Here is a 13,947-nt window from a genome sequence, read left to right on the forward strand (position 1 = left end):
AATCTCAACCTTTAATTTAGATGGAATGTATTAGGCGTAGATATCTACAAGTAAGTTAGTGACCCCATTCTATGGTAGTGACTTCCTCTTTTTTGGTTTAGATTGTATGTCATCAGTTGGTGTTACAAATTGGAAACTACATGCAACAGCATATTTAACACTTTAACATAAGCAAGAAAAGAGAGTTGCTATGCGCTCAAAGCCACCCATCGTTGTGGTGGTTCCATGCTAGAGTATTAATTCTATCCTCCACTACAAAACGTTCGACACCTGATGCTGATGATGCTAAGCAGGAAAGGCAGTGATAGTTAACACAGACGAATAAGCATTGTCAACTCACATAGTATTCTAAAGGCTCGCTACCATTACCCCAGACAAGTTTCTAAATGTTAAAATAGTTCTAACTATTTCTGTTTCCAACAAGTCACATTGTCACAGTGCAGCAAAATTCTAAGTGCTTGCAACTCCCCCATATATTATTGTGTAGGGGCAATGATGACCATTTGACGAAGTGACTGCCACTATTACCCTAGATAGTATTAGATAGGGCAATGATGGTCAGCCGACAAGGTGACTCTCAGTACCTTACATATGCATGTATCTCAACTTTTCTAAATATGACATACTGGAAGATTGCAACAGTGTACATATGCAGATGTCACCAACTCTAATCATGATGTCAACTATACATGTTCAGGCTAGTTCTGGGAGGTTGTGAGTTGTTCCAACAATCAAAACTTACTATATCTGGAGTCACTGATGTCGCTGATGAATATTAAGCGCATTCTGTACACCGGTTCGATAATGCTCTCTTGTGGTAAGCCTGAAGTCTCTTTCGTGTCTCTAGATTTCTCTCCATTACCAATAAAACACTGTGTTCCCTGTCCGCCCCCGTTAACTGAGTGGTCAACACGGTGGAATGCCACGCCTATTCCCGGGCTGGGCAGGAGATTTTCTCCGCTCAGGGACTGGGTGTTGTGTTTTCCTCATCATCATTTCATCCCCACCTGCGACGCGCAAGTCGCCCAATGTGGCGTCAAATGCAAGTACCTGCTCTCGGAGGCCGAACTTCCCCCACTGGGTGACTCCCTATCCACAATGCCGTCCGCTCATTTCATTTCACTGTGTTCTCTTTGCCAGGAACTTTTCAGATCATGAGAAAGAGGACCTGATATTTCGTACAATCGTATTTTGTTTATGAAACAATGGTGCCGCACACCTTCTGGAAGTGGTAGAAAATTGCGTTGCCTAGGCTGTAGTATCTACCGCCTTCTGACTCTAATGCGTTGTTGCTGTGGTCTTCATTGCAGAGCCTGGTTTAATGCAGCTCAACGTCCTACCCTAACCTGTGCATGCCTCTCCATCTCTGTGTAATTACTGCAACCTACAGCCTTCTGACTCGACTAAGATTGTTAATCTCTTGGTCTCCCTTTACGATTTTTACTCTCCCCACTTCCCTCCAATACTAAACTGGTGATCCCTTGATGCTTCAGAATGTGTCGTACCAACAGATCTCTTCTCCTAGTCAAGTTGTGCCACAAAATTCTTTTCTCCTCATTTGTATTCAGTCCCATCTCATTAGTTACCTGATCTACCCATGTAACCTTGATCATATTTCTGTAGCACCACATTTAGAAATTTCTATTTTCATCTTGTCTAAATTATTTGTCGTACGTGTTTCACTTCCATACGTGGCTACATTACATAAAAATACTTTCGTTTCTCTTGCTGCCAGCCCGCATCTCGTGGTCGTGCGGTAGCGTTCTCGCTTCCCACGCCCGGTTTCCCTGGTTCGATTCAGGGATTTTCTCTGCCTCGTGATGGCTGGGTGTTATGTGCTGTCCTTAGGTTAGTTATATTTAAGTAGTTCTAAGTTCTAGGGGACTGATGACCATAGATGTTAAGTCGCATAGCGCTCAGCGCCATTTGAACCATTTGAACCCTTGCTGCCTGCTCAATTTGCAGATTGATTAATATAATAGATAGGCTACAACCCTTTCTCACTCCCTCCTCAACCACTGCTTCCCTTCGTGCCCCTCGATTCTTATAACTGCAATCTCGTTTCTGTACGCTTTTTCTCCTTTGCTCCTGTCACCTAGGAATTTCAAAGAGTGTCCCAGTAAACACTGTCTAAATCTTTCTCAAAGTCTATAAAAGCTAGAAACTTAGATTTGCCTTTCCTTAACCTATGTTTTAAAAAAAGCCGTAGTGTCAGTACTGCCTCACGTATTCCAACATTTCTACAGAATCTAAACTGATCTTCCCCAAGGTCGGCTTCTAACAATTTTTCCATTCGTTCCTGAAGAATTCGTATTAATTTTTTGCAACTGTGACTTATTAAACTGATAGTTCGATATTTTTCACACGTATCAACATTTGATTTCTTTGGGATTGTAGTTATTATATTCTTCTGAAAGTATTAGGACATTTCGCCTGTTTCATTCATCTTGCTCACCAGAAGGAAGAGTTTTGTACCAAGGTTATCAGTAGTTCTAAATGAATGTTTTCTACTACAGAGGCCTTTTTCGACTTAGATCTTTCAGTGGGCTGTCAAATTCTTCACACAGTATTGTTTCAACCATTTCATTTTCATCTATGTCCTCTTCCATTTCCACAATATTGCCCTCAAGTACATCTCCTTTGTATAACTATCTATATACTCCTTCCGCTTTTCTATTTTCCCTTCTTTGCTTAGGATTGGTTTCCCATCTGAGCTCTTGATATTCATACAGGTGGTTTCTTTTCTCCAAAGGTGTCTTCAGTTTTTCTGTAGGCAGTATCCATCTTAACCCTAGTAAAATATGCTTCTAAATCCATATATTTGCGCTCCAGCCATCCCTGCTTAGCCACTTTACACTTCCTTTCGATCTCATTTTGAGACGTTTCTATTCCTTTTCATCTGCTTCGTTTAGTGCGTTTTTATATTTTCTCCCTTCATCAGTTAAATTAAATATGTCTTCTTGTACCCAACAATTTCTTCTATCCCTCGTCTTTTTATCTACTTGATCCTCTGCTACCTTCACTGTTTCATCTCTCAAAGCTACCCATTATTCTTCTACTGTATTTCTTTCCCTCGTTCTTGTCAGTCTTTCCCTAATGCTCTCTCTGAAACTCTCTACACCCTCCGGTTCTTTCAGTTTATCCAGGTCCCATCTCCTTAAATTCGTACCGGCTTACAGTTTCTTCAGTTTTAATCAATAGTTCATAACCAATAAATTTTGCTCGGAGTCGACATCTGGCCCTGGAAATTACAATTTAAAACCTGGTTCCTAAATCTCTGTGTGACCATTATATAATCTATCTGAATCCTTGTAGTGTCTCTAGGACTCTTCCACATACACAACTTTCTTTCATGACTCTTAAACCAAGTATTAGCTATGATTAAGTTATGCTCTTTGCAAAATTCTACCAGGAAGCTTCCTCTTTCACTCCTTACACCACAGTCTATATTCACCGACTACTTATCCATCTCTTCCTGTTCCTGCTATCTATTTCCAATCTCCCCTCCCCCCCCCCCCCCCCCCACGGTTATTAAATTTTCGTCTCTCTTAACTATCTGAATAATTTCTTTTACCACATCAAACATTTCATCAATCTCTTCATCAGCTGCGGAATTAGTTGGCATATAAACTTGTACTACTGTGGAGGTGTGGGCCTCGCGTCTATCTTGGCTACAACAATGCGTTCACTATGCTGTTCGTAGTAGCTTATCAGCACTCCTGTTTTTTATAATTAAAACTGCTTCATCATTACTCTTATTTTACTTTCTATTTATAACCCTACATTCACCTCGTCAGAAGTCTTGTTCTGCTGTCTGAAAATTTCAATAATTACCGCTATATCTAACTTTAACCTAGCCATTTTTTTTCTTCTGATTACAGTGTCCTCCTGAGTAGTCCCCAACCCGAGAACCAAATGGGGGACAATTTTATCTCTGGAATATTTTACCCAAGAGAACACCATCATCATTTAACCATTAAGTAAAGCTGCATGCCTTCGGGGAAAATTCCACTGCAGTCCCCGCTTGCTTTCAGCCGTTCCCAGTACCAGCACAGCAAAGCCGTTTTGGCTAAGCTACAAAGCCATATCAATCTCCCACCCAGTTGCCCCCGCAACTACTGAAAAGGCTGCTGCCCCGCTTCAGGAACCACACCTTTGTTTGGACTCTCAACAGATTCGCTTCCATTGTAGTTACACCTACCACATGGCTATCCCTATCGCTACGGCACGCAAGTCTCCCCACGAATGGCAAGGTCCATGGATCATGTGCGGGGAATCTCATGTCTTTGGATAGTATCGATCTTCCTGTTGTCCGCTACAGTTTTGTAGCATAGCGACTTCTCTATTTAGAGCACCATCATCCACAACGTCATGGGGCTTGCAACACTATCTACAAAAAACGTTTATACGTGCGGCAAACAGTAGCGGTTCTGTAATGCTCTCACGTTAAAGTATACTAGTAATATATAAAAATGCACCGAAATCTAGAGTGACAATTGTTTCTTCTAGTCAACATTTTAAGGACTTTTAACAGAAAAGATATATTTTATTAAAGTGGAATGAGTCATAGTGTTTACTCAAAAAATTTGAGTTACGATAACTTTTATCTGCACAGAAAAGTAACTGTGATCCGAAGCCAATCTTGTAGTTCGATGAAATGAAAATTGCAACATGAGGAGTACTATATCTATGGGGACTGCAGGCCACAGATCAAGTTATCGCCACTAGTCGGCGCTATTGCCACAATACTGCTGGGCACTGCAGTCGCTGGCACTCGTCAAACAAGGCCACTGTCGTCCTGTAGTCTTGCGTCCAACTGATAATAATATGAGGCCAGGGGAGGCACTGCATGCAATGAATGACATGCTATCAGTAAAGGCACTTGGGTCGGCCGTCTGCTGTCACAGCCCATTAGCGCCACGTTTCGGCAGTCTGTCGCAGAGGATACATTAATCGAAGGTTGCACATTGATTTTTGCGGTTATTTCGAACAGCGTTACTTGTCTGTTAGCACTGACGACTCTATGCAAACGTCGCTGCTGTCGGTCGTTAAGTGAAGGGTGTTGGGCACTGTATTATCTGTGGTGAGAGGTAATGCATGAAATTCGGTTTTCTCTGGACACTCTTTACACGATGAATCTCGGATTAATGAATTCCCTAACGTATGCCGAAATGGAATGTTCAGTGCATCTAACTCCAACTACCATTTTGTGTTCAAAGCCCGTTAATTTTCATCATGTGTACGTGATACTACCACCATGTGTATGTGTACGAGTGTCACGTTAGTGTATAGCAGTATTTGACGCCTCTACTTTGGAAGCGAGTGGTCTGACTCTATGCCAGGGGATGGTCCAAAGATGACACATTTTATGGAAACTGGTAGCCAGTTGGCAAAACGAACAATTTTTGTTGTTGACTGAAACACATATTATTTCTAAAGTGTACTGTCTAGTTTTCCAACCGCCATTATGTACAGAATAGCCCTCGTTGTTGGGTGTGCAGTCTAACGCATGGCTTTCCGGGCGAGAAGGAGCGCCTCGTCCCTGGCACGAATATTCCCGTCGGATTTGTGTCGAGGTCCGGTGAACCGGCCAGTCTGTGGACGGTTTTTAGGCGGTTTTCCATCTGCCCCGGCAAATGCTAGCTCGTTCCCCTTATTCAGCCTCAGTTACACTACGTCGGCGATCGCTGCACAAACAAGTTCTCCACGAACGCGTATGCCACCTTTACTACGCAAACATAGAGGTTACACTCGTCTGGTGTGAGACGTTCCCTGGACGGTCCACAGTTGGTTTCCAAGTCCTCGGAAAAATAAAGGCGCAATCTCTGTTCATGAGATCGCCCCTCGCCCGAATTTCTGTCGCCTTTGTCCCAGTACTTGGAGGCGTGTGCCAAGATCCTGCTACGTTCATACTCCATCGCATGATTCTCCGACGAGCAGAGCTCCGAGAGGAAACTGGGTTGATTATGTCTTCTTTCGTGAATACAGGTGGTGCCAGTTCAGTGATGACGGCAATTCGTTTCTAGCTCATTGTGATGCACTGAAGTTTCATCATCTGTAATGATCTGTGACAGAAAGGCCTCTCCTTTCCCCCTCAGACTGCTCCAATAATTCAGATGAACAGGCTCTTTTGTCTTGTGCATTCTTGTGAAGGAGAACTACGAATATACAAGAGTCTCAGTCACTGGGCACACACTTATACTATGCTCACTGATAGCCATAGCGTCTGTTGTCAAGTTCGGGGTGTGGGGCGGCAGAGGGTGGAAGTGGACTGCAGTAGTGGTCGTGGGGTTGTGGACCACAGCGGCTGCAGCGGGGACAGAGCCTCTCCATCGTTTCTAGGTCCCCGGTTAACATACATACATACATACATGTACAGAATATGGGTCCTAGTATGTTGGTCGACATATGGAAAAGTAGCATGCCTTACAAACACAAGGGCAGCCAGTGGACAGTGGCTCATCTAGATGATGCTCTCCAGTACCCTGAGTCTGCCTAGGTGTGCAAGGCTGGGGGCCCGCTATGATGGTCGACATATGGAAAAGTAGCATGCCTTACAAACACAAGGGCAGCCAGTGGACAGTGGCTCACCTTGATGATGCTCTCCAGCACCCTGAGTCTGCCTAGGTCTGCAAGGCTGGGAGCCCGCAGGTAGTCGTCACCCTCGCCGAAGACGTCCTTCAGCTCCTGGTGGGCTGCATCCTGCCACTCAGGGTGGAGCGCCAGCAGTGTCAGTGCGTAGCTGACGGTAACGGACACTGTCTCTGTGCCGGCTACCAGCAGATTCATAACCTGCAAGGCATGTCAATTAGATCAGACTGTATGTTCTGTTTATTCTATAGGTCCACATCAAGATATCTTGGAGAGTGTGGGAAATCCAGAACACACTATTAGCCTAAAAGTACCCACACACAGGAACGGTTATACTGCCAGTTCATAGCATCGTACGGGTACAGCACATAGGCGCTCAGACACCTCACCGTCGTCCTGAGCTCCTGAGGGCAAGCGGCCTACCAGTATCCCCTGCCACCGCGGGCTGCTCCGTCCGCAGGCCGAGCCCGCAGCCACTCGTCGGAGGTCGCGGAGGCTCTAGCGTAGGCAGTGGTGGTAACGTTGATGTAAGTTCTCTGTCCACCCTGGTGTGTTGTGCGTACTGTAACACCTTCGGTACACACACCATCAGATTATTTGACTTGTCGCTCTAACGAAGTGGCGGAGTGCCAGCAATGAGTCTCGTGGTCTTATTGTGGCGTGTTTAACTTCTGCCGTTAGGTCAGACGATAGAAATGCCACTTGCAGGCTTAGAGTAGCAGACTGGCGGTGACCAACTTTAAACAGAACTTGATTAATTTTCACACACATTTATTAAAATAATAAAAAGGATAAAATAACTTAACATGGTTCTGGATGCTATTTGCAATTGACAATCTGAAGTTCCTTTGGTCATGGTGGGTTAATCTTATTCTCACATATCTATTATACTTGACAAAGTGTCTATACATTTATCTTCATGGCCATGTACAGGAATATGATAATCTTATTAGGCGCACACTGAACTTGACTATAGACTGGTACAGACAAATGCAGACTAATGCAGACTGGTACAGACTAATGCAGATCATTGTGGACTAGTGCAGACTGATGCAGACTAATCGGAGGTCTGTACCGCGAGTGTGATCCACGAGGAGAAAAGGTTCTACGTTAGCAGCACTCTCATTGGCTGCGTTACATATTAATACGTGGATCGGCGGAAGCTGAATTTGGCCCGTCTCTAAGGTGGCGCCATCTCGTAGTGCGGAGACGGACGAGCGCTGCGCCTGCGCTGTTGTGCTTAGCGGGGCGCGCTCTAGTGGGAAAGTTGTGTACGCGCTGACTACGCGGAACTATGTACACAACACCTGGTCACCAGATCGTTTTGATTCCCGAGAGCCTTCTTAATTAAACTCAGTGTTGGTTCCGAAGTCTTCCTAAAAATATAGGCGCAATCTCGGTTCATGAGATCGTCCCTCGTAAGAATTTCTATGGCCTCTGTCCTAGTACTTGGACGCCTGTGCCAAGATCCTGCTATGTTCGTACTCCACCGCATGATTATCGGACGAGCAGAGCTCCGCGACCGCTGACTAGTTGGGATACATTACGACAGTGTGCCCGTGGGACACCCGTGGACCGTTATACCAACAAATACGCCAGGAGAGATTGAACAATCGCAAAGAATCACATTTTCATAGTTCATTTGCTAGCTATGAGTTTGGAAGTGCTGTTGTACGAGAGTTATTCAATAAATAACCATACAAATTTTTTTATTGCTCTTTACGTATCTGCAATGTCAGTTCAGCACAGTTGAGGGGTGAGGGTTTGGGGGGCGGGGGGTCAGTTCACGCAGGCTTCCTGCTCGTTGTTTTCGGATTGCGTCTGCAAGACGTCTCAGTCGTTGACAATAAATGTCGACAGCGATGGTTACACCGTAGGGGGAGTAACTCACTGTATTGTATGTGTTGCATGTTACCGGGGATCTAGAAACGGGGGAGAGGCTCCGTCCCCGCCGCAGCCGCAGTGGTCTGCAACCCCACGACGACTACGCAGTCCACTTCCACCCTCCGCCGCCCCACACCGAACCCAGGGCTACGGAGTAACTCATACTACACCACAGCGTCACTGTTCCACCAGATGCATAACTCATCTTTTGTGGATGTACACAGGTCTTCGTATGGGAGGGGGGGGGGGGGGGGGTTGCTGCTTTCATTGGGCTCAGTTATTCATGGCCCTTCCTCGTGTAAACGTGAAGACATAACTTCCCGTCTGCAGTAACGGCACAGGATAGGAGCGGTCGGGTGTATTCGCGAGACAATTGATGACGAGCAAGCAGAGAGGCACATATGTCCACCCACTGATTTGTGTAATTTTGACATAAAACATGCAGTACCTATACACTTGAGTTTTGAATCTCCCACTCTGTAAGCAAATGCTGCAAAATGGTGGAATGATTACAGTTCATCACATCTGCCAGTTCCCAAGTAGACAGTAGTGGATCATTGTGGACTAACATGTTTAAACAATCTTCATCAAACCCTGAGGGTTTTCCTGAATGTGGAAGGTCACTAATATCAAAACGATCCTCCTAAAAAGGAGAAAACCGTTTTCCTGATGTGCTCTGCCCAATGGCATTACCCCATGTGCAGTGTACGTGTTTCTGGCTGCTTTTGCTTCTGTCATCCCTCCACTGAATTCAAGCACAAGAATATGTGGCAAATGTTCCAATTTCTCCACTTGCCACTCCATTTTATAGCGTCCACAGCTCCACTAACTAACTCCAAATGACAAAGTGGCAATATGTAAACTCAAACAGCAAGAGTGAACTACAAAAAAAAATTACATTTCGTAATGAACCCATAGCAACCGGAATACCAAGATACAAAACAAAAACACTACGAATTTACGCACCAGCAACGTAATATACAGAGAATGTTACTTTACGTGCTTCAAATTTGATTTTAGAACGTGTGCGGTATGGCGAATCAGGCAGATGCCATTATTCGTGCAGACTGGCGCATGGCAACTCGACAACAGGCGCTACGGCTATCATTGAGCATAGTATAAGTGTGTGCCCAGTGACTGAGACTCTTGTATATTCGCAGTTCTCCTTCACAAGAAAATGCACAAGACAAAAGAGACTGTTCATCTGAATTATTGGAGCAGTCTGAGGCGAAAGAAGAGGCGTTTCTGTAACGGATCATCACAGATGATGCAACTTCAGTGCATCACAATGAGCTAGAAACGAATTGCAGTCACTGAACTGGCACCTCCTGCGTTCACGATAGAAGACAAAATCAACACAGTTCCCTCTGCTGACAAAAATCATGACAATGTTTTGGGTAGTGTTGACGTCATTTACGTACATTTCTTCCTAAAGAATCAACTACCAAACCTAAAAAATCACAAAGATCGATAACTGTTTTGCAATTTTAGTAACAACATACTTTTCAAACGTTTACTGCTGTATAAGTAGGGTCCAGAGTATGAAAATATCTCATAGTACTGTCTTAACAAAACCAACATGTTCAAAAATGTTCAAATGTGTGTGAAATCTTATGGGAATTAACCGCTAAGGTCATCAGTCCCTAAGCTTACACACTGGTTAACTTAAATTATCCCAAGGACAAATATACACACCCATGGCCGAGGATGGAGCCGAGGGAGGACTCTAACCTCCGCCGGGACCAGCGGCACAGTCCAAAACCAACATGTTAGTTTGGTGTATTGGTTCATAGCACTTCTGTTTTCATGTTGGTATTCCGGTTACTATGGGTTTATTTATCGACTGTCATTTTTTTAATTTTTAATTCTCTATTGCTATTTTATTTTGAATATAGTCATTTTGAGATAGTCGGTCGAACTGTGGATGCTAGAAAATGGAGTGCTAAGTGCAGATATAGGAGTACTTCAAACATATTCTTCTAATTTAGTTCTCTGGCGCTCTCTGGTAAGCTGAATAGCCAACTAATAACTCAGGATGCGTTCGGCTACCTCAGCGACTGCATGTGTCGCATGCATTCTGAATGGAAAATATCAATCACTGACAAGTGTTGACGCTGGACGTATTGATGACATGCGAATCTCTACCGATCCAATCCTCCCTTTATGCCGTCTTTGGCCCAGGGTGATTCATTCGGGCAAACCCATGTGTGCACTGCAGTAACTGATGCTGCACAATCTCCTGACTGGGGCACCGCGAGTGGACACGAGGACATGAGGTGCGGGATGTACAGATGTTTCAGCGATGTCCGACATCTAGCCAACACGACGTCTACTACGGACTAGACCTTGGTTTAAGTGTCTCGTGTTTACTGCTTCTCAATACATCTCAGTGGACTTCGTCTTGCAGCGGTATTTGTTGTTGTTGTCTCTATCCTATCACACAGCAGAACAAAATTGTTGTGGCTTTCGTGGCGACTTGTTGACAAACTGCCTATTGGCTTCTGTCTCGGGTTCTTCGGCCGACGTACGTCTAGTCATTTTTCTGCCGTTTCGCCAGCATTGTCAAAGCTTCACCCTCCATTGCCGGTGGTGAACTGGACCCGAGCCCGCGGCCGCAGGCTATATGTACCTGGCGCGCCAACGTCCGAGGGCTTCTCCGCGGTCATTTCCGGTGCGGTTCTCCTCTTGCTACCTATGGAAGACATCATTGCCAACACCGAAGCAGCCATTCGGTCCCTTCCTTGTGAAAGGGCAGAGGAAATACGCACTGAAACAGCTAGGATACTGCGCCGAGAAAAACCACCAGCTTGCAACCTGAAGAAAGCAGAGGTAGAAGACATTAAGCATCTCAACGCCGACAAGAGTATATTGGTACTGCCTGCCGATAAGGGGAATGCGACCGTCGTAATGAAGACCGGAGATTATGAGCGAAAGATGCGAGACCTATTAGATCCGACGACGTACCGGAAACTAAGCGCAGATCCGACGCAGCGTATCACACGGAATACGAATCGATTAATCAAGGCGTCTTCTCTGCCGGCGGACATACAGAGAAACCTGCGCAACCCAGAAGCTCTACCACCTCGGCTGTATGGAGTACCCAAGATCCTTAAGAACAATGTTCCACTGGGACCGATCGTTAGCGCTCTTGGCTCACCAACGTATAAACTGGCAAAACACTTGGCCTCTCTGCTCCAGCCACAAATGGGGAAGACCGACACATACATTAAGGACTCAGGACATTTGATTGACAAGCTGAAGAAACTGAAACTTGCACCAAACGACATCCTGGACAGCTTTGAAGTTGTTTCGTTATTTACCAAAGTGCCACTCAGTGTCGCTCTGGAGCACATTGGTTCCATTTTCCCGCAAGACATCAAAAAGCTCTTCCATGCATGTCTCACCACGAGCTATTTCACGTGGAATGGAGATTTCTACGAACAGCTGGAAGGCGTCGCCATGGGTAGTCCTCTCAGTCCAGTGGTGGCCAACTTCTTCATGGAACAATTCGAAGCACAGGCACTGAACTCGGCGACTTGCAAACCTAAGGTGTGGTACAGGTACGTCGATAATAATTTAGTGGTGTGGAGCCATGGTGAGGAACAGCTCGGTGACTCCCTAAGATACTTGAACAGCCTCCATGCCAACATAACATTTACCATGGAAGTAGAAAAGGACCAGAAACTGCCATTTCTAGATGTGCTGGTCACAAAGGGACGACGAAAATCTGGGACACAGAGTGCATCGAAAACCGACACACACGGACCAATACCTGCACAAACTGTCAAACCACCACCCGAGTCAGAAAAGAGTCATGATTAGTACGCTCGTAACGAGAGCAGGACGAATATGTGAGCCGCAACACCTCAAACGAGAAATGCAACACCTGGAAACTGTTCTGAGGAGCAATGAGTACTCCACAAATTATATTAGAAGTGTCACAGAGCCAAACACTCGGCGAAGTAAAGAACCAGAAAAAGAAATGTCGGGTACGGCCTTTCTGCCATACATTCCCAGACTGACGGACAGAATCGGCCGTATATTGCGCAAACATGGCGCAAAGACGATTTTCAAACCGACGAGGAAGATCAAAGAGAGTCTTAGATCGGCGAAGGAGAAAAGAGACCCACTTGCAATGTCGGGAATATACCGTATACCATGCACATGCGGAAAAGTTTATGTCGGAATGAGTGGACGATCCATCAACACCAGGATCAAAGAGCATAAGCGATACTGCAGGTTGGGGCAGGTGGGGAAATCGGCCGTGGCAGAGCACGCACTAAATGAGACCGACCACGTAATAAAATTTTATTACGTGGTCGGTCTCATTTAGTGCTTGCTCTGCCACGGTCGATTTCTCCACCTATCACGCGCGCTCGTTCAGAGAAGCTGCAGATATACAAAAACACGTGAACAGTTTAAACAAGAAAGAGGAAAGCCTTAAACGGATCCTGGCTTTTCGTACTGCAGCGAACGACCGTCGCAGGTAGCAAAAGGAGAACCGCACCGGAACTCTTGTCGGTGTTGAGATTCTTAATGTCTTGTACCTATGCTTTCTTCAGGTTGCAAGATGGTGGTTTTTCTCGGTGCAGTATCCTAGTTGTTTCAGGTACATATAGCCTGCCGCCACGAGATCGGCTCCAACAGACAGCACTCAGAACAGCTGAGCCTTGGTTGGAGAGATGGCGTATTAAAGTAAACGTCGACAAGTGCGAAGCAGTTCTGTTCACACGCAGACCGAAACTACTGCGCAAACACCAACACTGTAGACCAATAACACTACATACACGCTCAATACGTTTCCGAGAGAAAGTCAGGTACCTTGGCGTCTGGCTGCACCGGCAACTTACATGGGGGGACCACATTGAATACGTTGCCAACCGAGCGCACGCGAGGCTCAGACAGCTCTACCCAATGCTCAACAAGGAGGTCCACATACATGACACTGATTACACCTCTGATGACGTACGCAGCTCCCATCTGGGGAAATGCAGCTCCTACACGACTGCGCCGCCTGCAGATCATACAGAACAAGGTGCTACGAATCATTAGCAACGCTCCACGCTACACACGCACCGTGGATCTTCACCATGAATACCGCCTTAATACCCTGAAGGAAGTATTCAAAAAACACGCCACACGACTATACAGGAACTCGAGACACTCGAACAATCCTTTCATCCTCACTCTGGGCAACTACGATCACAACCACAGGTGGAAACACAAGCGGCCAGAGACACTGGTAGCTAGGCCATAGCCACCTGTGGTAAAATAACATACGCAAACAGCGACAAACGTCGGTAAGCCCCTGCACATCAGCAACACTGACTGGCAACTACCAGCTGCTACTAGAGCCGATCAACAGGCCACAGCAGGGACACCGACAAGCTCGCCCACAGGCGCACAAACTGCCAACATTTCCTCACACTGTGTCCCCGGTATATGACCTATCGGACACAAGATCGATTACAA

The 13,947-nt window shown here is 45.7% G+C and overlaps 1 protein-coding gene across 1 annotated transcript in view; it reads right to left on the bottom strand.

The window, feature by feature from the left end:
* The window catches only part of LOC126291457 (cytochrome P450 4C1-like), a 61,870-nt gene that overhangs the window by 30,096 nt on the left and 17,827 nt on the right, over positions 1 to 13,947 (bottom strand). Inside the window, exon 2 of the mRNA XM_049984970.1 lies at positions 6,592 to 6,792. Within this exon, the coding sequence (XP_049840927.1) occupies positions 6,592 to 6,792 (201 nt within the window). The remainder of the gene's footprint in view (positions 1 to 6,591; positions 6,793 to 13,947) is intronic.

This window comes from Schistocerca gregaria, chromosome 9 (genome assembly GCF_023897955.1).
Source record: "Schistocerca gregaria isolate iqSchGreg1 chromosome 9, iqSchGreg1.2, whole genome shotgun sequence".
Classification (NCBI taxonomy): domain Eukaryota; kingdom Metazoa; phylum Arthropoda; class Insecta; order Orthoptera; family Acrididae; genus Schistocerca; species Schistocerca gregaria.